The sequence below is a fragment of the Nannobrachium achirus genome, assembly GCF_963921795.1.
Source record: "Nannobrachium achirus genome assembly, chromosome: 19".
NCBI lineage: Eukaryota > Metazoa > Chordata > Actinopteri > Myctophiformes > Myctophidae > Nannobrachium > Nannobrachium achirus.
The window spans coordinates 50,093,074-50,118,020 of record NC_137826.1 but is presented as its reverse complement, the minus strand read 5'-3'; the positions used below and the strand labels follow the sequence as shown (position 1 = coordinate 50,118,020).

General features: G+C 42.8%; 2 protein-coding genes across 2 annotated transcripts in view; both read right to left on the bottom strand.

Moving 5' to 3' along the window:
* Positions 1 to 11,877, bottom strand: part of rars1 (arginyl-tRNA synthetase 1) — a 36,277-nt gene extending 24,400 nt beyond the window's left edge. The window contains exons 1-5 of the mRNA XM_080749719.1: positions 11,743 to 11,877; positions 7,542 to 7,679; positions 6,845 to 7,033; positions 5,143 to 5,251; positions 3,747 to 3,847 (exon numbers count right to left, since the gene is read on the bottom strand). Coding sequence (XP_080605845.1) covers positions 3,747 to 3,847; positions 5,143 to 5,251; positions 6,845 to 7,033; positions 7,542 to 7,679; positions 11,743 to 11,790 — 585 coding nt within the window. The 5' untranslated portion in view covers positions 11,791 to 11,877. The remainder of the gene's footprint in view (positions 1 to 3,746; positions 3,848 to 5,142; positions 5,252 to 6,844; positions 7,034 to 7,541; positions 7,680 to 11,742) is intronic.
* Positions 11,878 to 14,591: 2,714 nt separating this feature from the next.
* Positions 14,592 to 24,557, bottom strand: LOC308304906 (extracellular calcium-sensing receptor-like; the record flags this gene model as incomplete). Its single annotated transcript, XM_080749531.1, has 8 exons — positions 14,592 to 15,505; positions 15,589 to 15,712; positions 18,336 to 18,563; positions 19,663 to 19,938; positions 20,674 to 20,880; positions 21,486 to 21,728; positions 22,832 to 22,918; positions 24,306 to 24,557. The coding sequence occupies 8 exons, from the start codon at positions 24,555 to 24,557 to the stop codon at positions 14,592 to 14,594; spliced, it is 2,331 nt and encodes a 776-aa protein (XP_080605657.1).
* Between the last annotated feature and the right edge of the window lie 390 nt (positions 24,558 to 24,947).

Sequence of the window (24,947 nt, the reverse complement as noted above, 5' to 3'; positions counted from 1 at the left end):
GCATATCGTGGAGACATTGTATCGTCTCAGCGATAATTATCACCATATCGCCCACCCCTACTCCCAGGTTTGGGTTGGGTTGGACAGGGTTGTCCTTGAGCAAGACGCCGAACCCCTAGTTGCTCCAGATGAGTATGAATTAGGGTGGATCTTAAATTACCTTTTTTTGATTTTCTTGAGTCTCACCCCCCAATTATGTTCCAATGTACAAAAAAATGCTTTGGTTAAAATTTGGTTGAATTTCAAGCATATTTAGAGGTAGCTCAATCAAGTCAAAGATTGTACATTTTATTGGTCAAAATCGAATTGCACTGCAGGCACATTTAAGTTATACATTACACATTATTCTTATACTAAGCACAGAAATTATATTTTTTCAGCTTACAAATCTAAACACAAATCTGATTACATGTTTGTCATATGTCAAACCAGAATTAATGTATTGTAGGAAATAGCAAAGCAAAGAATGACAATTTGCAATTTTTCATTTAACGTGCACAATGACATGTCTTTATTGCACACTCTTCAATCATACTCTTCAACACACAACAAGCACACAGCCCCACTTCCTTATTTACCCCCAAAACCCCTGAAAGTCATTGCAGTATAGTAATTAATTCAGTAGTTACAGTACAGATCAATTAAAGTTTGTTTACGGCTATCGGGATACTTGTGCCGATAGTCCTGCACAATTTGCAGCAAGTATTGGAGTTGGGACTCATCTTTAGTAATGAGACCACAATATTCTTGTATTAGGGCAACCCCACGCTCAGCATGATCATTGACAACATTCATCGCCTTCACTACAGCCAGAGCTTCTTGGTAGTCCTCCCTGGGCTCCCACTCAAAGCACCTTGGAAAAAATCTTCAATGTTCTTCCTTGCAATTGTTCCAAGGTCAACAGTAATTCTCTTCATATGCCCCTGTTCACCATAAGTGATTGGAAAACCTTTGAGAAGCAGCTTTAGACACCTCAGCATTTATTGATGAACAGGATACCTCGCTGCTCGAGGTATCCGGTTCAGAGCTCCAGGAGCTACCCATCATGCCCGTTGGATGGCAAAGGTTATTTATTGTATGAAGATCTGGATGTTTCATGGCCAATTCAAACTGACCTTCAGGGAAGAAAAAGCTTGCATGGATTTGTGCATTTTTGCAGTTTACAATTATGTGAAGGCATCATAGGCATGTTGCTGTCAGCGCTCCACTAAATGACTTGGCAGCTGTTAAAATCGTTGCTGGAATATTCATCAATAAATGCTGAGGTGTCTAAAGCTGCTTCTCAAAAGTTTTCCAATCACTTATGGTATTTGGCTCCAGAGATCGTAAGGACTTGCATTGTTTGACAGTCAAGTGAGCGCGCAAACGAAGAGGCTGATGGTGAGAGCCATGAAAGATGGAAATGAAGATCATGAACAGGGGCATATGAAGATAATTACTGTTGACCTTGGAACAATTGCAAGGAAGAACATTGAAGTGCTTTTCAAAATGATGGATCTCCCAGGTGACTTCCTTGACGTTGAGCCCGATGAGTGGGAGCCCAGGGTGGACTACCAAGAAGCTCTGGCTGTAGTGAAGGCGATGAATGTTGTCAATGATCATGCAGAGCGTGGGGTTGCCCTAATACAAGAATATTGTGGTCTCATTACTAAAGATGAGTCTCAACTCCAATACTTGCTGCAAATTGTGCAGAACCATCGGCACAAGTATCCCGATAGCCGTAAACAAACTTTAATTGATCAGTAACTACTGAATTACTATACTGCAGTGACTTTCGGTTTTTTTTTAGGTAATCAAGGAAGTGGGGCTGTGTGCTTGTTGTGTGTTGTGAGTATGATGAAGAGTGTGCAATAAAGACATGTCATTGTGCACGTTAAATGAAAATGTAATTCTTTGCTTTGCTATTTCCTACAATACATTAATTCTGGTTTGACATATGACAAACATGTAATCAGATTTGTGTTTAGATTTGTAAGCTTAAAAAATATAATTTCTGTGCTTAGTATAAGAATAATGTGTAATGTATAACACATTAAAAAAATTCGATTTTGACCAATAAAATGTACAATCTTTGACTTGATTGAGCTACCTCTAAATATGCTTGAAATTCAACCAAATTTTAACCAAAGCATTTTTTTGTACATTGGAACATAATTGGGGGGTGAGACTCAAGAAAATCAAAAAAAGGTAATTTAAGATCCACCCTAGTATGAATGTGTGTGTGAACGGGTGAATGTAATGCATCACTGGCACCTTGGATAAAGGAGCTACATAAATGCACCATTTGCGATTTGCAGATGCAGGTCTAAATGGGTTAAGGCCAGGGACCCCCTGAAAATAGACCATGCATATACAGTACAACATAGGGTGAAAATGGTTAAAAACTATTTTAATGTTATATTAACCCCCTGGAACCCCCTCAAGGACTCATGGGGGTCTCAAGGACTCCCACGGGTCCCCAGACCCGATTTTGAGAACCAGTGGATTATGGCTCGACTGTAAAGATTTGAAGTCCATTCCATCTTGCCCAACGTCATATGCCAAACGTCAGCTATGAAAGGTTACATTTGAATTATGGGCCTCTTTGTATTCACTTTGTCCCAGGACAACTTTCTCTCACACAAAGAGAAAATCAATTTTATGGATAATAAACTTCAAGGCAGATAATAAAATATGTCACCTGCTTTACAGAGTGGCCAAACGCTTCTGAAACAAAAATCATTTGGGTGTGAAACGGTTCCACGTTACAACAGAGTGATATGGATGCGACGATCCGTCGCGACACGGTTCCATTATCGCAACAAATATGTGGCGATTCAAATGAAAGACGAATCGCCATTAGTCCTTTTAAGAAGCAAATGCGTTACTGAGATGGCTTGTTCAGTCTCGAGAGCCAGACTGTTGCCTCCCACAATTTTCAAATGCTTCCGTCATATAGTCTGGTACACGGACGGGAGCTCTGAAAATGATCAGAGGAATCTAATGGAAATCAAAATAATCAAAGCAGAATAGCTTACTGTTTATTAGAAAGGGAAATTGAAAAATAAAATGTAAAGATATTTAAAATTATATTTTCGTGGAACAGAAATGGTGTAGTTCCAGACTCTATATAGTCTTTGGAGATTGTGGAATAGTTGTCTGGCTACGCGAGACTAACGGCACGCAGTCCATCCATAGCCAAAAATACCAATACTCAAATTTCTGCCTCCTCCTCAAAGCTCAGGTCTATTTTTGGAGTGTCAACTTACGGCACAGACGATCCAAACCTCCATGAGTAGGAGCTATTGCAGTGTATGCATATTAGTTTGACCTTAAAAAACAGACATCTGTCAGTGTGCAATCTGGTGGATTGTCATGGTTACAATTGTAAACAAATAAAACCATACGCCGTGCTAAGGAATGTGTGTGTGTGTGTGTGTGTGTGTGTGTGTGTGTGTGTGTGTGTGTGTGTGTGTGTGTGTGTGTGTGTGAGAGCGCATGAGCAGCAGCTGATCTCATATGACCATGTAACCTTTCTTCTGATCAGTATTTGGACCTATCTGTATTGAGCTTTCTGTGCAGAGCCAAATAATAGAATGCAAATGTGTGTGTGTGTGTGTGTGTGTGTGTGTGTGTGTGTGTGTGTGTGTGTGTGTGTGTGTGTGTGTGTGTGTGTGTGTGTGTGTGTGTGTGTGTGTGTGTGCGTGTGTGTGTGTGTGTGTGTGTGTGTGTGCATGCGTGCGTGCGTGCAACCGTGCGCATTTCACCTTCTTCTTGGAGGCCAGTGGAGGTGGTTGGATTCCATTGAGCAGCAGGTTGGTCAGTAGTTTGGACACAAACGCTCTCTTCAGATGGATGTTGATGAAACCTGAAACCACAACAACAGCTTTAGTTCACCAGGTCTACATTAGTCTAAGCCTTTACCTGACTGCCTTTTGGTTAAGAAAACTGTATGAACAAAAGAAGAAAAGACACCACAAACATATCACTGCTGTTGGGAAGAAACCATCTCCATATTTTCACTTTTTTTTGTGTAAATGAATGCCCAACTTGATCATACTATAGCGTAAAACACAAATCACACATGTTTGAAATGAGTGGTGCTCACACTAGAAAATACTAGATGATCTATGATGATGATGTATAGATATGTGCTCATCATTATAATGTCTAATCAGAAAAGGGACATACGTATAGGGATTTGATACAATGGAGAAACACTGTAAATATACACATGGACATACATACATACATACACACACACGTATTGGAGCGACTAGCAACGCTCAAAAAAAGAAGCAGATCCACAAGCTAGAAACGCAGGGAGAAGCGATGCATATTGAGCTTGTAGATCTGCTACTTTTGCTGTTTTTTTTTAATATTTGGATCCTGAAATATAACCGTTTTGGACGAATGAGGTTTCCACCCGACATAGACGACTATTTAACTATCAAATCCGTTGACATCCCCTGGGGGGATCCTACTTTGAGAACCATTGATTCATGTATTTGTTTGTCCCAGGAGCGCGATTTGTTGTACAGCAAAACAGAACAGAATAGAGGCAGACATGAATCACAAAGAAGACTTAAAAACACATAGGATAAAAACATGTGGTAAACCTAAAACAGTGGTCCTCTGCCTTTTCAGGTTGCGGCCCTAATAATAATCATATTTTAACTGGGGATCACCCAACCCTGACGAGCACTAAGAGTTGAGGCATTATATTTTGTATAACGCAGTTCTATTGTGAAAATAGCAGATCTACATGCTCACAACGCCTCGCAACGGTATCTTAAGCATGTAGATCATCTATTTTCACAATTCCTGCCTCTAATATTTGACAATTTGGCCAATATAGAGGTATTAAAAAGTCCTTCAATTGTCACTTTAGAAATGTGCCGATGCTCTGTATACACTAAAACTTTATGTTGGTTTGTTTACTGTTGAGTGAGAAAGCAATCTTGCACATTAAGTTAATCATCTGGGGACCCCCCTAATGATTTTGGGGGGTCCCCAGATAGAACAATAAAACTCAGGGTGGCAGTGCAAGGTATCAGTGTAAGTGCAGGTAACCCAAGCACGACCAGTAGCATTGAAATTCATAAAAAAAAAAACTACACAATTTCTAGTTAAGTCACACAAATCTTGGTCTAAGTAATGTACCTGGTCCCGCGATCTCAGTCTTCTGGATGAGTTCGTTGTCAGGAATGTTCTGCATTATCCTCTCTGCAATCTCCCTGGGGTTCACCTTCTGGTTCTGGGCCTTCAACATCTAGAACGAACACGAACGAACACACACACAGTTATAAACTAAACCAATTCAGCTTAACTGAACTAAAGACTGTGCACTTGGTGACAAGTTTTAGATGTTTGGCATGGTGTTAGGTATGGGTATGGGTATAAGGTTATCCCTCGAGTCCCAGCTTATAGGCCTTTTAAGCTCCCGGCAGTTATTTAATGTTATTTAGCATCGCCAATAGTAACAGAATCCATTGAAAAATCTCTTCTGTTCATTATTTGGGGTTTCAACCATATACCTATCTAATATATTGGATTCATTGAAAACCGACCAAAAGGGGGAAAGCCCAATTCATTTGAGATGTTTTTTGAAAACCTTATGCCCATACCTAATACCATACCAACGAACAATCAAAAACTAGTCACCAAGAGCACAATGTTTTTGAGAACAGTTATTTTTCAGCATAAAAATTCAAAAATAGCAAAAGTAGAAGATCCACAAGCTCAAACCGCATCGCACCACATTTCGAGCTTGCGGATCTGCTACCTTTGTGTGACGCTATAGTAGTATAGGTACAGGTTTCTGACCTGTTATTATAGTTATGCAAATTAACCAATAAACATATTTTGATATTTTCATAAACGGCCAACCGGCAGATTTCCCATTGACATCGCTATACTGTAGCTAATGAACACATGCACTTGAGTAGAAATGTACATTAAATCAGTGGTTCTCAACCTGTGGGTCGGGACCCCCCAAATTATTTTGGGGGGTCCCCAGATGATTAACTTAATGTGCAACAATGTTTTCTCACTCAACAGTAAACAAACCAATGTAAAGTTGTATATTAAGTGTATATAGGGTTTATTCATATTTTTAAAGTGACAATTTAAGGACTTTCTAAATTATAAATTAAACATTGGCCAAGTTGTCAAATATTAGAGACAGAAATTGTGAAAATAGCTGATCTACAGCCTGTAGATCGGCTATTTTCACAATAGAACCATGTTATACAAAATGTGATGCCTCAACTCTTATTGCTCGTCAGGGTGGGGGTGTCCCCAGCAGGACTGGAATTTCGTCATCTTAGGGGCGTGACCACTTGGCCTTTAGTGTTTAGTGTTTTTGGAGGGCACAAAGGCCAAATGCCAGGGCAGGAAGGCCATCAAATAAAACAAGATTTGAGTCCATTTTAAATAGAAATATAAAATATAGATGAATAGATAAATGATGGTATTTACAATCTGATCCATGCTCAGCCCTGCACCAATCAAAGTCACTGGATCGTTTTAAAGATGGGGACTCAGGGAGTTAAGATTTCAGAATCTCAACAAAAACACTGGTGTTTACATGACAAGAAAGATACACTGGTGTCTACTATCTACATATTGACCAGAAAGAGAAAGTGTAGAAAGTGCTATAGTCAGCTGGGGCATTAAGGCCACTGTGGACTCGGGTCATGCCATTGGTTTGAGGGGCACAAGGCCAAACTGAGGGGCAACGACGGCCATGGCCTTCATGGCCTCCATGAAATTCCTGCCCTGGTCCCCAGTTAAAATATGATCATTTGGGGGTCACCGCCTGAAAAGGTTGAGATCCACTGCATTAAATGTCCTTGAGCAGTACCTGGGCGAGGGCCATGGCACTGTTGCACTGGTAGTCTCCAAACTTGGCCTGCTGGTTGGGGGTGACGGCCAGGGGAGGGTTGTCCAGCTGGGGACAGGCTGCCCTGATGGCCTCCCCGAAGATCTCCCCTAAACGCTGGTTGATGTTCATCATGGACTTACTGCACTCACTCCTCTCCTCCTGAAGGCTCTGCACACACACACACACACACACACCGCACGCACACACACACCAAGGTTAATATTTGTACATGGATGGAAGAACATCAGTTTAGAATAGGACTTCCCCTTTAAGCCATCTGAAAAATACAAAAGAAATCTTCTAAATCCTAATGGTTTTCTGAAAAAGGTACTGTACATGCTCAATGTTTTTTAATGTCAAGGACCCCTAGAATTATACATAATTGACCACTGACCCCCCCCCCCCCCCCCCCACACACACACACACACACACACACACACACACACACACACTTTAAAATGAATTATAGCCAAAGATTTGTGCAATCTTTCACGACTTTTCAAAAGTAGACAGATCTACAAGCTCGTAGATCTGCTATTTTTGAACAGCTAAAGTATAAAATAATGGGTTCAAATCCCGACTCTAGATGCAGAGAATAGGTGATGCTGGCGGTAGAGAGGATCAGAGCAGAGACAGACAGACAGACAGACAGACAGACAGACAGACAGACAGGTACCCTCTTGAGGATGTTGAGCCTGTACTTGAGGCGTGCGTTCTCCTCTCGCAGCTCGTCCAGCTGTGGGGACAGGCCCTCCTGAGACACCGGCTTCTGGAGGCTCTGCACCTCGGCTGTGAGGGACTGGATCTGTCGCTCCTAACACACACACACACACACACACACACACACACACACACACACGATCAGATGAAATCACACCATCTGCTGAGCTGAGTGAGGTCCATGTGAAATATACAGTCAATATTGTGAACTTGGAGGTCTGCTATGTGCTCTATGTGCCACATGCCCAAAGCAGCACTGTCAAGTTCAAAGTGGGACTGACACTGTCCTAAAAAGTAAAAACAACGTCAAATGACAAATATAACTGTCTGGTTTAACCACACACACACACACACACACACACACACACACACACACACACACACACACACACACACACACACACACACACACACACACACACACACACACACACACACACACACACACACACACACACACACACACACACACACACACACACACAGTTTTGTACAAGGAAAAAAACATACAATGACAAATACATTATTTTGATACTTACTGTACTGAGTCTACTGACAAAAAGGTCCAACAACCTGTCTGTCCACACTACTCTGTGTCTCTCTGTCTCCGTCTCAATCTCTCAAGTTCAACACGCAAGGTGTTGGCTGTGGTACTTTGAGACACAATTGTGCAAAGGGCAAACTGATTAGCGGTAATCTCACCACTCTCTGACAGAATACTATGAATGAGGATTGAGGAAGCGAATGGATGTGTGTAGGGTTGACACACACAGGTCCCACTCAACATGAAACTGAAAGCTGTGTGTCACTGATTAGCAATGGGCATTTCTTATAAATTGTGTGACTGTCTATGCGCGTGGGCCGTGGGCTTATATACAACTGGAACACGGTATATAATGCATTATTGCATCATGCAACAAGCAAAGATAAGGGTCATGGTCACTGTAATGATCTTCACCTGATAAGAACACACATAGTTGATAAATGTACTTATTTGATTTTACACAGTAAAACACACACACACACACACACACACACACACACACACACACACACACACACACACAGCGCGTGCGTGCGTGCGTGATTTTACGTGATTTAGAAACCTTTTTCCTTTCTATTCTACACACACACACACACACACACACACACACACACACACACACACACACACACACACACACACACACACACACACACACAGAGATATAGTCATGCCCCACCCAGTGACAGCTTGTATGGATGTGCAAAACACTCCCTTTTTCTTCTACTCAGAATGAAACTGAAAACTAGGCCTGTGCAAAAAAAATCGATTCACTATATTATCGTGATGTTAATGCTGGCGATTCAAGTAATCGATTTTCAACGTTCAGAATCAATTTTCCCGATTTTATTTATTTAATTAACCTGAAGGTGAAATAACCACTTTCGGTCAGAGTAAGTACAGGTCCTAAAGGAACAGTTTTAGGTCATGAGGATGTCATGTTATGGCTAAAGCTAGCACAATGCTGTAGGCCTGCAGCACAGCGATTTCTTTTTCTTTTTTTTTATGACTGTTGTGTTCTGTGTTTTCTGGCATCTTGACCAGGAACATGTTGTTGTAATGTTGTACCACTGGCACTTTGGCTGAAATAAATGTCAGAAAGATTGACTGACTTTATTTGGCTGCATTGATTTGAAGTATATGATTCAACTTTTAATGTTTTATATTGTTTAGAATTGTTTTAAAATGTTTCAATATAAAAAAGCTGTAATTTTGGGGGAAAAATCGCAATAATCGTGATTCGAATCGCAAATCGCAGGAAAACACAATAATCGTGATATAATCGAATCGTCACCCTATGAATCGAAATCGAATCGAATCGGGAAAAAGTGAATCGTCACAGGCCTACTGAAAACTGTCTCCCACTCATTAAAAAAAGAGGAAAACCGTGTCCAAGTCAAATAGAAATCTACTTGGAGCTTTTGTTTTGCTTTTTGGGAGTGCTGGACATTGTTTCAAACTCAACATGCCAATTAGCCGCAAGCAACACTACATTTTTTTTTAATCAGTTGAATCTAGGGTTGCAATACCTCCCATAGGCAGCCAATGCATCAAAACGTTTTTTTGTTTTTTTTTTGCTATCTAATTGTATTAAACAACGTCAAACTCACCAATATTGGGGCTGTATGGAAACCTCTTTATATCTGCAAAGTGTTTGTTTCAGAAAAACCCAGCGTAGCCGTAGACATGTTATGAGCTACTTTCTATTAGAGATGTTACCGATCAATCGGCAATGGATCGGATCGGGCCGATCAAAGCGTGATCGGCGATAATCGGTGGTTTAGATCAAAAGGTAAATTCACCGATCCGATCCGATCGGTGCATCCGATCAACCAGCCGTTCAGTATGCCCACTTGAGGCCATTTTGGGGTATTGATTTCCACAGTGCTGAAGGAATAATTAGTTACTGCTAATGATAATAAATACTTAGTAATGCTGGTAAATAACTATAAGGCAAATATATAAATGAATTCATGAGTGAATTAATTAATTAAAGTTAAAACATTAACATTTAGAAAATATAAATAATATATAAATAAAAACTTGATCGGATCGGTGATTGATCGGTATCGGGTGATCAAACTTTTGTGATCGGTGCTCGGTGATCGGTTCCAAAAAACCTGATCGGACCATCCCTACTTTCTATCAAGAAATCCAGTTCAGGTGATTATTTTTTCCAGGTGCTGGAGTTTGGAAGCGCTCGTGGGAAGTCACTCAGAGGTCCTGTGTACCAGCTGGTTCTAAATGTCACATAGCCTAATGCAGGAGGCAGCGGAACATGGTGTTATAAAAGACGAGCGCTTCCGAAGTTCAACACTTAAAAAAAACATGTCTTCTGAAACAAACACTTTGCAGATAGAAAGAGGATACTCCAAGCTTTCCATACAGCCCCAATATTGGTGAGTTTGACGTTGTTTAATACAATCAGATGGCAAAAAAACTGTTTTGATGCATTGGCTGCCTATGGGAGGTATTGCAACCCTAGATTTATCCGATAAAAAAAAAATCTAGTGTTGCAATTTGCGGCTACATGCCAATGAGAGATGTTTTTGGAGAGAATTGGCTCTGGCAAGATTTGGCTTATGATTTGGATGGCTTAGGTCTCTCACAAGAGTTTATATAGTTTATAGACATCTCAGAGGCTAAATGTTGTACTTTTATATTCAATTACGAAGCCTTTGTTACTATGGGGCTTTTACGCCGTGACATCATTTTGTAGGCAGAGGAGAACTCTGTACCCAGAGCATTTTCTGTCCCTCGCTATTTCAACAGATCCGAGACAAAAATAACGACTAAAGTATAATTCTAACACTTTCCTTTCAACAACAAAGAGAAGAAAAATGTGTTAGTAGTAAAAATAGTAAAAAGATTCACGGAAACTGGGGGCAGAAATTCTCCTCTGCCTACAAAATGATGTCATACTTAACAGCTCCATAGTTACTTTAATAGTCAGATTATTAATACTAAACAAACATAATTAGCCATTTAAAATATAACATATTCAGTGGTGTAAAGAAACTAAGTACATTTACTTAAGTACTGTACTTATATAAGTACAATTTTGAGGTATTTGTACTTTAGTTGAGTATTTCCAATACTTTTACTTCTTCTCCACTACATCTCAGATCCAAATACTGGATATTTGGATCTGAGTCTGAGATCCAAATATCTCCACTACATTTCTACTCCACTACATTTATTTGAAAACTTTAGTTACTAGTTATTTTGCAGATATACATTATACAATTATAAAACATACATGAACCACTTTAGCCTTGTATACCATGTCTATTTGAAAATAGTCAATCTACAAGCTTGTAGATCTGCTATTTCCAAACATTTTGTACTTTTATTTTTGGTACTTTTTGATGCCAATACTTTCATACTTGTATTCAGGTACACATTGAATTCCAGTCTTTTACTTGTAACAGAGTACATCTAAAGAATGTGAACACTTTTCCCACCACTGTTTAAAATATAACATACTGTGTGCCAGTATAACTAGTGACCACACAGAGGTTACATCATCTTCAGCATCCAAGCAGCACACGTTTCCAAACACAAACAGACCGTGTTAGCATCGTTTAGCATGTTTTACAGTAGAACGTCTCACCTGCTCCTGCAGCCTGCTCGTGTATTCACACACCTGCTCGTCCATCATGGTGCTGGAATTACAGGCGTTTTGTTTATTAATATTAATAAAACTCTGCTGTCTGACTGTGTGCGTCTCTGCTTCTGAATGAAACGTGTGTGATGAACTGACCGACGACCCGGAAGAGAATGGAAGTGACACACGTACCGGCCGTGTTGCCAGATTTTGTGAGATGAGAGAAATAAGCAACGAGAGTCTATGAAAATAAAACCACCCCAAAGGAAGCAAACTGGTTGCCAAACACTGGGTCGGGACCCATTTGTGGGCCACCGACATATTTGTGTGGGTCCCTTAATTTTTTTCTTTGCTACATTTAGTTTTTTTAATTATTAGACTATAATACATTTTAAAAAGGCATTTTAAAAAGCCTATTTTCTTTTACGTATTTAACAAATTCAATGTTTTTTTTTTCTTCAGTAATTTCACAAATAAATCAAAGGCAAATCATCAACATTACTTAAATTAGAAAACAAATGTTTAAGAAGTTGAGATTTTCACTATAGTTTGGGTCCAGGCAAATGTCTAATTTCTCTTTTAGGCCTTAATTGGGCTAAAACATTTGGGAGCCACTGCTGTAGTAGGCCAAATGAGCAAAGAGTGGTTCTCAAACTATATGTCAATGGCCCCCAAAATGAAAATTATTAGCCCACGGACCGGACCCGCATTTGAAAAGATATGCCAGGGACCCCCAAAGAGAAGATTTTTACAGCTAGCAGTGAATTTGAATTTCAAGGACCCCCAGTTTGACATGCATTAGGCTAAAGCTACGGACCCTCATTTAATGGCATTTCTATCTCTGAGACCCCAATTTATAATGTAAAATCTAACGTATAATTTAACATACAAATGGACCCGTTTTGGCCATGTGGTTCCATTTGTACTCTTTCTGAGAGTTACAGACCCATAAAGTCCATTTGGTTCCTAACTTTCATTTGGGCCCCTGAACACCCTCAAGGACCCCTGGGAGTCCCCAGACCCCACTTTGAGAACCAATGCTTTAAACTACATTGGCTATTTAAAAATAGACGATCTACAAGCTCTCACAGCGTGGACGCGTTGTGAGAGAGCTAGATCTGCTATTATCAAAATATGTGGTACACAAAATTATATTTTAATACATTTTAATTTGGGAACCACTGGGTTAAACAACATTGAGAAACAAGCCCCACAAACTGCAACTACACATTTTTACAAGCAACTTCACAGAAAGAACATGGTCCAAAGTCACTTATAACAGTGCAGCCATGGCAACACTGCACACTGGTTGCTGACGAGGGTTGCAAAGACGGAGTGGTGGCATACGTCACGAGAAACCACAACAGGGGGATAGTTAAACAAGGAGCAGTCACATATGTCACGCAGAAGAGACCGCTGATCAAAGTGCTCATCTGTTCGCCTAAAATAATAATAAACTCTATGACTTGAACATGAAACATTTTGTCATTTAAAAAAAGCAAAAAACCGAATCTTTATATGTGCTGTGCCTGTTGAGCAGATTACCCTATAGGCCAATGATAGACCTAATGATAATAACCATCATTTATCACTCAATCAATAGCCTACTGTAGCCTATGTTTTGTATCAATAATCTAAATAATAATAAATTAATATTTGCATCTGAGATGAGATGTAATGCTGGAGAATTATTATTATTAAACATGTAAATACTTGAATAAAGGTAGGCCTACTAAGGGGGGAGGGGCGGCAGATCCAAGAGCTCAAAATACAACCCGTTTTGAGCTTGTAGATCGGCTATTTTTGCTACTTTTGAATTTGAATCCTGAAAGCCTTTTTGGATGAGGTATCCTCCCGATGAATGAACGATAACCTATCCTGTGAAAGACTTCAAATTATAGCATCCTGACTGAGCACATTTGTGTCCGGTGCAAACCGCTCCTACTATGTTTCACTTCACTTCCTATGTTTCAATCAAAAGCTGTTCTGTTCTCTGCTATGTGTTACCTGTTTCATTGCATTCTGGATAGTGTCTTAGTTTGTTATATTGTGATGTCATAGTTTTGTCATAGCTTTGATCTTGTAATGTGATCGGTTCTTTTGAATTCAATGCAGTCCTCTCTGCACAGTTCTGGAAGAGTGGTTCTCCTGACATCACTGTGACATCAGAGCATGATGACATCATGATGACACATTCTACGGGTTTGCCCATAGACCGTATACACGTCTACACTTCTACACGGAGACAAGCTGTGACATTTCTCATGGTAAACTGCGACCTTCGGTCACAACAACTATACATACATCACTTATAATTGTATCTTTTTATTCATGTTTTTTCATGTCTTTTTTTCTCATACACATTAAAAGACTCACATTGCAGCCAAGTCTACAACATATCCAACTCCTCCTCATTCACCACAAACAATGAGATCTGCACGGGTGTTTGCATGCTCACTTCGCACAGGTGTGATTTTATTTGACACATTTAGAGCTGAGTATTTAAGGTCGTATCATCTGATGAATATGCATTCTGGATGAAATGGGTGTCCATTCCAAATACCAATGAGGTGCATGTTATACACACACACACACACACACACACACACACACACACACACACACACACTTGACGCTAGAATAGCAAACACCTCCACCACATCCGCATATTTGCCCGGGGAGCTGACGTACGCCGGGACGAAGGCTATCCAAAAATGACAAATTAAACTTGTCAAATATTAGGGGCAGAAATTGTGAAAATAGCCCATCTACATGCTCACAACGCCTCGCGTTGCGAGGCGTTTGAGCATGTAGATCTGCTATTTTCACAATAGAACCGTGGATGAACCACTGTACTACGTCTTGGTGGCACCACGACCCATGATGGACTTCTTAGTGTTTCTCTCAGGTTTCAAAAGGATTATATAACACTTTGGTCCAAACAACGCCAACAACAGACCAAAACTAGACGCCAGAATAGCAAACACCTCCACCACATCCGCATATTTGCCCGGGGAGCTGACGTACGCCGGGACGAAGGCGATCCACACGGCACAGAAGATCAACATGCTGAACGTTATCAACTTGGCTTCGTTGAAGTTGTCTGGAAGATTCCTCGCCATGAATGCAAGAAGGAAACTGAGGAGCGCCAGTAGACCAATATAACCCAGTAGCACTGCAAACCCAACCGTTGATCCCACGTCACACTCATAGACTATCTTATCGCTGCGGTATTGTGTGTTTTTATGAGGCGTTGGTGAAGCACAGACGAGCCAAGCTATGCAGATAATTCCCTGGATAAAAGTGAGAACCAGAACTGTTCCTCTCTGCTGCACGGCACCGAAGAACCTCAATACGTCCACAGCCCCGGGCTTGGAGGCCTTGAACACCACCAACACCACCATAGTCTTTACCAAGATACAGGAAACACACAGAACAAAACTGATCCCAAACACTGCGTGTCTCAGCTGGCAGGTCCACATTCTGGGACGACCAATGAACAGCAGGGAGCACAGGAAACACAGTTTGAGCGAAAGCAACAGTTGGAAGCTGAGTTCTGAGTTGTTGGCGCGCACCATGGGCGTGTCTCGGTGATGGATGAAGATTCCCAGGACGACGGCGCACAGAAGTGTGCCCAGCAACGAGATGGTGATCAAGGAGATACCCAGGGGCTCGTGGAAGGAGAGGAACTCCACGCTCTTGTGGACACAGTGGTCATGCCGGGGATTGGACCAGAAGTCCTCTGGACAACCGGTGCACTCTGTAGAATCTGACAAAGAGGGCGAGGTTAGATAGACAGTATTGTCCTAATGATGCTCTACTACTATACATAGATACAAAATGTGAACCTACCAGTCTCATTGCTGATCTCTCCCTCAGAACAAGCAATGCAGTCAAAGCAGCAGACAGGTTCCCCTTTCCTTCTGGCCAGACGGGTTCCAGGGGAACAGCTCTCACTGCATACTGACCGAGGAGGCTACACAGGAAAGCAACAGTGATCAATTTCAGTCTAAACGTGGGAAGGTGTTCTCCTCGGAGCACATATCTCCACCAGGCCTGGTTTGCTGATTGCAGATCTGGATCTGAATCTTTTCATCTACAAACTAGCAGTAGCTACATCCTCTGGAGTTATGTGCAACCTGTGTTGAGGATAGAAACCTGACGCTCCAAACCTGTGTCCAGTGCAGGTAACCAGTAAGACTCCCTAATCGGGAGATAAGCGACCGTAGGTCGCTTATCTCCACAAATAGGGCAAAAATTTGTTTTTCCAAAATCTTCCTGATCCATGTTGATGACATGAGTGTAGACATGCTGTGTAGTGATCTTCGTGATTTTAGGGCAAAATCTGTAGGAGCAGTGTCCAAAAATGTGTTTTTAAAAATCGGCCTGAAGGTGGCGTTATATGGGACAGATTCATGGTGATGGGATGAGTGTAGACATACTGTGTAGCGATTTGCGTGATTTTAGGGCAAAAACTGTAGGAGCAGTGTCCAAAAATGTGTTTTAAAAATCGGCCTCATGGTGGCGCTAGAACAGGGCCATGTGAGAAATGAGGGGTGGGGTGTCCGCGTTGCCTTGGCGGACGAATAGGTACCGTCCCCGGCTCTCCCGGACCCTCCTAGCCCGAGTTACGGCATTTTATGTGAGCTGCAGTGGAGGGGGTCCTCCACTGGGGGCGCCACCACTTCTGCATCCGTTCTGGAGCACCAGGAGTCGGTGGTCCCCGGGAATTCCCCGTGAGCAGCCCCGTTGGGGTGGTCATTTGGTCATTTTTGCACATTTGGTCATTTTTTACATCTGGGGGTCCCCCAGGGACCTGGGGATCCCTGGAGCTCCGGGGGTCCTTGGAGGTTGTAGTTTGGCAGCCAAGGAGCGTGTGTGCAAAATTTGGCATGGATCGGGGCAACGGTTGCGGAGATATGAGCAGGGCAATAGTGTGACGTGTGAGGTGTGACAGACAGACGGACAGACAGACAGACAGACAGACAGACAGACAGACAGACAGACAGACAGACAGACAGACAGACTGACTGACAGTTTGTGCCGGTTTTATTTGGGCCACCAGGAGATCGGCGATATAACCATCCCACCACACACCAGTCCTCATCCATTAATATTTATGCATTCAGTCATCAATCACCCCAATCACGTTCAGATTATGACTGCCACTCTCATTAACGTGGTGTCACGGCAGCCCATGTCTCGATTGCTTTATTTTAGTGTAACCTAACTCGAACTCGAACGCTTGTTGGTGATGAGTTAAATGAATATACAAACGTGTTCCATTCATGACGATGTGACTGGTGTCATTGACATATTGTACCGTTACGGAATAAATGGTAATCTCACTGTCAAAGACTGCTGTTTCCACAGTGTAATACCAGTAAGGCTCCCTAATCGGGAGATAAGCGACCGTAGGTGACATATCTCCACAAATAGGGCAAAAATGTGTTTTGCCAAAATCTTCCTGATCCATGTTGATGACATGAGTGTAGACATACTGTGTAGTGATTTTCGTGATTTTAGGGCAAAATCTGTAGGAGCAGTGTCCAAAAATGTGTTTTTAAAAATCGGCCTGGAGGTGGCGCTATATGGGAGAGATTCATGTTGATGGGATGAGTGTAGACACTGTGTACCGATTTGCGTGATTTTAGGGCAAAAATTGTAGGAGCAGTGTCCAAAAATGTGTTTTGCAAGAATCGGCCTCATGGTGGCGCTAGAAGAGGGCCATGTGAGAAATGAGGGGTGGGGTCTCCGCGCCGGCAAGGCGGACGAATAGGTACCGGCCCCGGCTGTCCCGGTCGCTCCTAGCCGGAGTTACGGCATTTTATGTGAGCTGCAGTGTAGGGGGTCCTCCACTGGGGGCGCCACCACTTTTGCATCCGTTCTGGAGCACCAGGAGTGGGTGGTCCCCGGGAATTCCCCATGAGCAGCCCCGTCGGGGTGGTCATTTGGTCAGTTTAGCACATTTGGTCATTTTTTACATCTGGGGGTCCCCCAGGGAGCTGGGGGTCCCTGGAGCTCCGGGGGTCCTTGGAGGTTGTAGTTTGGCAGGTAAGGAACGTGTGTGCAAAATTTGGCATGGATCGGGGCAACGGTTGCGGAGATATGAGCAGGGCAAGAGTGTGACGTGTGAGGTGTGACGGACAGACTGACGGACTGACGGACTCACTCACAGTTTGTGCAGGGTTTGATAGTAAATGCGACCTACGGTCGCAAAAATGCTGCTCAGTTGGCCTTGCAAGTATGTGCATGTGCGTGTGCGTGTGCGTGTGCGTGTGTGTGTGTATGTGTGTGTGTGTGTGTGTACACTGCGGACATGGAACTGTTTCCTATTGGCTTTCCATATGTTGTTTGGTCGTATTCCGCTTGTTCATGTCGTAAAATCTGGGTGTTTCAAGAATATTTAAGGACAGACCAGACCATATTTAAGGACAGACCAGATGAACACAAGGATCAGCAGCCGTGATCCTATACAGCTGATGATCGGCTTGATAAATATCACTTACACGTTGGCGTACACCCATGTCTGGGCAATCATTTTAGATTATATTCACACCATTAGCTCAACATTAGCTATTGTAGAAAGTGAATGTGACCTTTTTGGATTCAAAGTTCCAGAAGATTCTGTTTTCATCAAGGATGAGTTCTTCTCCTGTGGAGGCTGACTTCTTGAACACGCCTACATTCTGAGCCTTTGTGCTTCCGTCAGGGAGCCACGCCAAGTTGATGACATCATAGATTGGTAAAGCATCACCATTCTCATCAAATGTTACATCATCACCAAATGATGTGGTGAAGTTGACCTTTTCCAGGTAATACAAAAGCTAGAATGGGTAAAAAAGTAAGGGACTGTTGAATTACAGAGGTTTTCAAACATGTTTTGCTCAAGGCATACCAATGCAAGTCAAAATCCATAGGAAAATAGCACACAGTAGGCGGTGCAGGGCTGGACTGGGCCCACACACAGTAAGCGGTGCAGGGCCAGACTGGGCCCCCACACAGTAGGCGGTGCAGGGCCGGACTGGGCCCCCACACAGTAGGCGGTGCAGGGCCGGACTGGGCCCCCACACAGTAAGCGGTGCAGGGCCGGACTGGGCCCCCACACAGTAGGCGGTGCAGGGCCGGACTGGGCCCCCACACAGTAGGCGGTGCAGGGCCGGACTGGGCCCCCACACAGTAGGCGGTGCAGGGCCGGACTGGGCCCCCACACAGTAGGCGGTGCAGGGCCGGACTGGGCCCCCACACAGTAGGCGGTGCAGGGCCGGACTGGGCCCCCATACAGTAGGCGGTGCAGGGCCGGACTCGGGCACCACACAGTAGGCGGTGCAGGGCCGGACTGGGCCCCCACACAGTAAGCGGTGCAAGGCCAGACTGGGGCATCACACAGTAGGTGGTGCAGGGCCGGACTGTGCATCACACAGTAGGCGGTGCAGGGCCGGGCCTAGGTGGCTGCCTAGGGCCCTACACAGTCAGGGCCTTTTTGGCCTGTAGGTGGTGCTTGGAGAGGTGACCACCTGGACAACACAGCACTAGGGACATGTGGGCACTTGGAGAGTTGGGCACCTGGAAAACTGGGCACTTGGGACGTGTGGGCACTTGCAGAGGTGGGCACCTGGAATACTGGGCACTAGGGACATGTGGGCACTTGGAGAGGTGGGCACCTGGACAACTGGATACTAGGGACATGTGGGAAAGTGTGCAAGGACTGACAGATACAGCTATGGCCATATCAGTTGGATCACTGCTGCAACATAGCTGTGAGCGCCTGCAAATCGGACACGATCTCTAGATGTGAGCGGCCCAAAGGGCCGCAAACTTCTAGTTATATGAAATGTTATAATACCTGTTTATTGTTACCAATATCATGAACTTATTCAATTTGACTAGAAACATTAACAGGGCAAACTGTGAACTAATTAACACCTGCCATGGCTGTATCGTCTGCAGACTGGCACAGCTGTGCCCGATGAAAGGCCCTCTTCCTGGCACACATTGTAACATGTCATGGAGGGCGTGGGCCAGGGCATACACAGCCTTGTACACATCATACACGATTCTGAGCGCAGACACGTCCAACATGGAGGTCTCTGCTGTTGCCAGGTCCTCCTGTCCAGTACACACCCGTCCACCAGCATCCACCCACTCTGGCGGAAGGGGTGCAAATTTACACTGAAATGTGTGCTCCCAAAACTGCTTCACCTGAAGAAGAAACACCATCAAGACTGGAGATCAATGTAGGATATATGTTGCACTATGAGAAAAACGGAACGGGGAGCAAACTATTTTTCTGGTGTGGTAGGCTGGGGTCTTGACGGTTTTTAGTTTTATGGACCTGGCACCTGTCTAAATAACATGCTATCTAAATTGCATTTAACCTTTGCATAAGACTAGGCCAGGGGTGGGCAACTTTGATGATTGAGAGGGCCACTATATTTCCACCTTCACTCCAGAGGGCCACAATGCATATTGCTACGTCCTACTTTGTCATTCTAGTATCTCATACAAAAGAAGCAAAAATAGCAGATCTACAAGCTCAAAACGCATCGCAGATCTTTTGAATTGGAATCCTGAATTATTTTTTGTTATTTTTTAATTGTAATCCTGAAATGTAACATCTTGATTTAATTTCAAACGCATTTAGTTATACACTCATGTTAACTTTATGAACCCAAATACATTGAACATAAAAAATAATAATATATATATATATATACTGACGGAATTAAAGTTGGTAATTTTTGGAATTGTAAGAGCTGAAGAGCTGTATATCAGTATTCCGGTATTAACCTGTGGGCCGCATTAAGTGAAGGTGGGGGCTGCATGTGGCCCCTGGGCCACCAGTTGCCCATGTATGGACTAGGCGGTATTCAAGGTCAAGTGCAATGGGCTACGGTGGAGTCTGGAGACTCCATATGCATACATATGCGTACATACCATGCTGTGTTCATGTCTGTAGTCAGGGTCGTTGTTCGGGTGGATGTTTAAGGCGTAGTCATGGAGCCCTGGTATCTCTCCTCGACGGATGGCCAAACCCAGGGTGCCTCCTAAGTACGGCATGAAGTGAGGAGACTGGAGCACAGTATAGACTGCCCAGTGCCACGTGGCTATCCACTGCAGACCTGTCACATTCTGCTTTACCACCTGTAAAATGTGCTCGCAGTTACATTTCAACCAAACTGCATCTTTACGTCCAAATGTAACTATGAAGGACAACTTAGTTTTTTTTACAACAAGGATTAATATTTTAGATTGTAATCATAGAACAGACAAGATTCCTAAAGAGTGTTAAAACATTTTCATTTATTGGTTTAGCGATTTTAATGACATTGATTTCAGTGGTTTGGGGCATGCGTGCAAGTGGAATATGTATTTTTAAATACAATAAGCCCATTCCCAAATCCCAAGATGCACCACAATCTTTCATGGGCAGATGTGACTTATGGGGGCTAGTAGTTTTACTCTAAATAGTAATAAAGAAATTGCCGGCTAGCTTATGTTGTATAAAAAGACACATTTGGGCACTTGCACGCATGCCCCCATGCACTGAAATCAAAGTAATTAAAATTGCTAAAACAATAGAAAGAAGTACATGAAAACATTTTAACACTCACCTTTTCTTTTCTCTCATTACAATCTAAAATATGAACCCTTGTTGTAAAAAAAACTAATTTGTCCTTTAATGAACATGAATCATACTGTATGGCACCAACCTCTTCCGCGAGCTTAACCATATGGTTCCCGTATACCAACGCAATGACCACGCGAGCTGTGGATCTCTTCACCACAGTGACGATCCTCGTCAGTATAGCCGGGTCGCTGCGTCCCAGGTCATATGGCAGAACCTCTGCATACGCCAGGCAACCCAGACCGGACCGGGCCAGCTCAGACTGGAAGGACTGGGCGGGTTCACGGCTAAAGTCGTCGTCGACAAACAGCAGTCCTACCCAGGTCCATCCGAACCGCCTCATGATCTGGAGCAAGGCTCGCACCTGGTTTGATGAAGGAATGGATCAATAATGGATAAGTGCTTATAGGGGTCTTCAATGTCCTTTCGGGCCAAGGACCCCTTAGCTGAGAGAGATTCATGGATAGTAGGGGTGTAGCTCTGGTCCATCGCGTCACCTCCCGGTGCCGCTCTGACAGACCCGTCTGCAAATGGCTAGACCCCAGTATCTCAGCCCCTCAGAGCGCTCAACTTCAGTCAAAATAAACAAAAGTACTTCACTACTCACCAAACCAAAGGTAGTTTTGCGTTGTTGAAAGTCTATTCTCCGCGGTGGTGAACCCCTAAGCAAATGAAATGAAATAAAGTGCATCCAACTCGACCGCCGCTTATTTCCGGGTTGTTAACCATTGTATCTGCGGTGGCCGCTAGGTGGCTCGAGGTGGGTGCGTTTTATTTCATGACAAAAATAATGTATTTTACAGAGTGGGTGGGGTGCTGAGGGGTTCACCACCGCGGAGAATAGACATTCAACAGCGCAAAACTACCTTTGGTTGGTGAGTTGTGAAATAGTTTTGTTTATTTTGACTGAAGTTGAGCGCTTGGAGGGGCTGAGATACTGGGGTCTAGCCATTTGCCGACGGGTCTGTCAGAGCGTCACCGGGAGGTGACGCGATGGACCAGAGCTAGTAGGGGTGTAACGATACATTTAATAGCGATACGATACGCATCACGATACATGTGTATTTTAAGACATTTAACCACTTAAACCATCAATGCTAAGTAGACTTGACCTTTGGCTTTGAACTGGGTCTGCTCTTTTTTCCCTCCCTATACACCAAACAACTTCACCGAAAATAGCAGATCTACAAGCTCACAACGGCTTAGATCTACAACCTCTAACTCTTGTGGACCCCCTAGGTGTCCCGGACCCCCTGTTGAAGACCCCGGGGCTAGACTATTCATCATGGGAAATCAGAGAAAGTAATATTGATTTCACTTAATAAATGACAAACAAAGAATCGAGAAAAATGAAAACCTTGCACTTCATGTCAAAGAGGTTGCTGACCCCTGTAATAGAAGATATTTGCTAAGCGTGTGAAACATGAACTATAATTGACAACATATTGTGTGTGCAGAGATATTCACCTGGAAGGAGTCACTTGGCATTGTTCTGAAGAAAGAGGGGAACTGGGTCCTCTCACTGAGACAGGTGCAGGTGGCTATGATACCGACCTGGGCAAAGACACATAGCCGGGGGGAAAAGTGGGACTGAGTTACTAGGGCCTTAATTATTTTATACTTTAGCTATTGAAAAATAGTAAATATACAAGCTCGGTGAAGCGCCGCAAGCTTGTAGATCTGCTATTTTTGAATAAAATATTACACCACATGTTTTGAGAGATGTCCCCTAAACTTAAAATGTTGTAGACTTACAATAAGCAAGGTCAATGATCACATACATAGAATAATGTATCTATCATGTTCGTCCTTCACTTGCGAAGATGGCTGACGACATTATGAGCACTGAAACTACAGGATACCAGGTAAAACAATCCATCTAAATCTAATTAGGTCTATTGCATTCTTAACATTACAAGTTAAGAATGCACAAATGACCACAAAGCAGACCTTAGAAAACAAAAACAAAAAATGAGTGCCAAGATGTCTGTACAGCCATACCTTGTTCAATCAACAGCATCAATTCGCAAGAAGGGTTACAGGGATAATGAAGTGCTAGGACAGGGGTAGGCAACCTTTTATGTTAAAACTCAAACAAGATTTGTCAGTTAAATTAATCAAACTGTCCAAAATGGCTGCAACAGCACTGGAGGGGACCCAGCATTTCAGGCTGTAAACAATACAATACAATTTCCATTCCCTATCATATTTTAGATTTGTAAATGGTCAAATAACAAAATTAGGCATATCAGTGGAGGGTGGAAACCTTTTCGGGAAATAAATGCTGTGATAAATGTAATTATTATATAGTCACAAGCTCTTGTTAATATTTCTCAGTAGTTCAACCTGGCCTCCCTTTTTTTGGTCATATATAGGTGAAGATTCTCAAACATGAACATTCAACACATTGTGAAAATGGAATGGACAAGCTCAAAAGGGGTGAATCACAATGGTCCAAATATGATAGGGCATTAATTTATGAAAAAGCAACATATGAAGATGAACTATCAATGGAGATACAAGGTTTCTGTCCTGTGAAATTTTAGTGGTGGTGGAAAAGGTACTCACTCAATTTTAAGTAAAATAATCAATACTGCAATATAGAATGTCCCATTTCACATTTGAAATGTATACAAATCCTTTGAAAATACCAGCCTGTAGATTGTCTTTTTTCAAATGGCCGAAATGTAGGCTGAAGTGGTTAATACTGGAGTAAAAGTACAATATTTGGATCCAAGATGTAGTGGAGTAAAAGTAGGCCTAAAGGTATTGGACATTGGAAATACAGTACAGTACAAATACCTAAAGATTGTACTTCAGTACAGGACTTGAGTAAATGTACTTTCCACCTCTGTATTTTAGATTTATAAATAATTATGTATAGCCTAAATGAATCAGATATACATGAGTGATGGTAAAGTGGGATTCAAGTATAACTTACCATGGGCACTCTGTACAAACCTAATAGTCTAGAGACATGAATAGTGCTCGAGGTAGCTGCAGCCACAGTTCCCAGCACTGGAGGGGACCCAGCGCAGCTGTCATCCAATCGAAACACCTTCTCTCTCCCACTGACCAATGCCATCGCTGCAGGGACACCTCCAAACGGGGGACTGTCATAGATCCTATATCCCAGAGTCACGTTGGGTAGAAGGTTGGCGTTTCTGTTGATTTCATTAATGGCAAAAGCCATGGTCTGGGACCACCACCACCCTGTTATGAGAAAACTATAACACGCAAAACATTACTGTGTGGAACACTTTTAAAGGACAACTTTGTTTTTTTACAACAAGGGTTGATATTTTAGATTGTAATTAGAGAAAAGAAAAGTGAGTGTTAAAAAAATTTCATTTGCTTCGTTCTATTGTTTTATCGCATTTACCGTGCTAAAATGTGGGGCAAGCGTACGCATGGGGGCATGCGTACAAGTGGCAACATATGTATTTTTAGACACAATAAGCCAGCAGTTTCTTTATTGCTATTTACAGTAACACTTCTAGCCCCCAAGTCACATCCAACCATGAAAGGTTGCGTTGTATCTTGGGAATGGGCTTATTCTGTGTAAAATGACGTATTTAGCCAC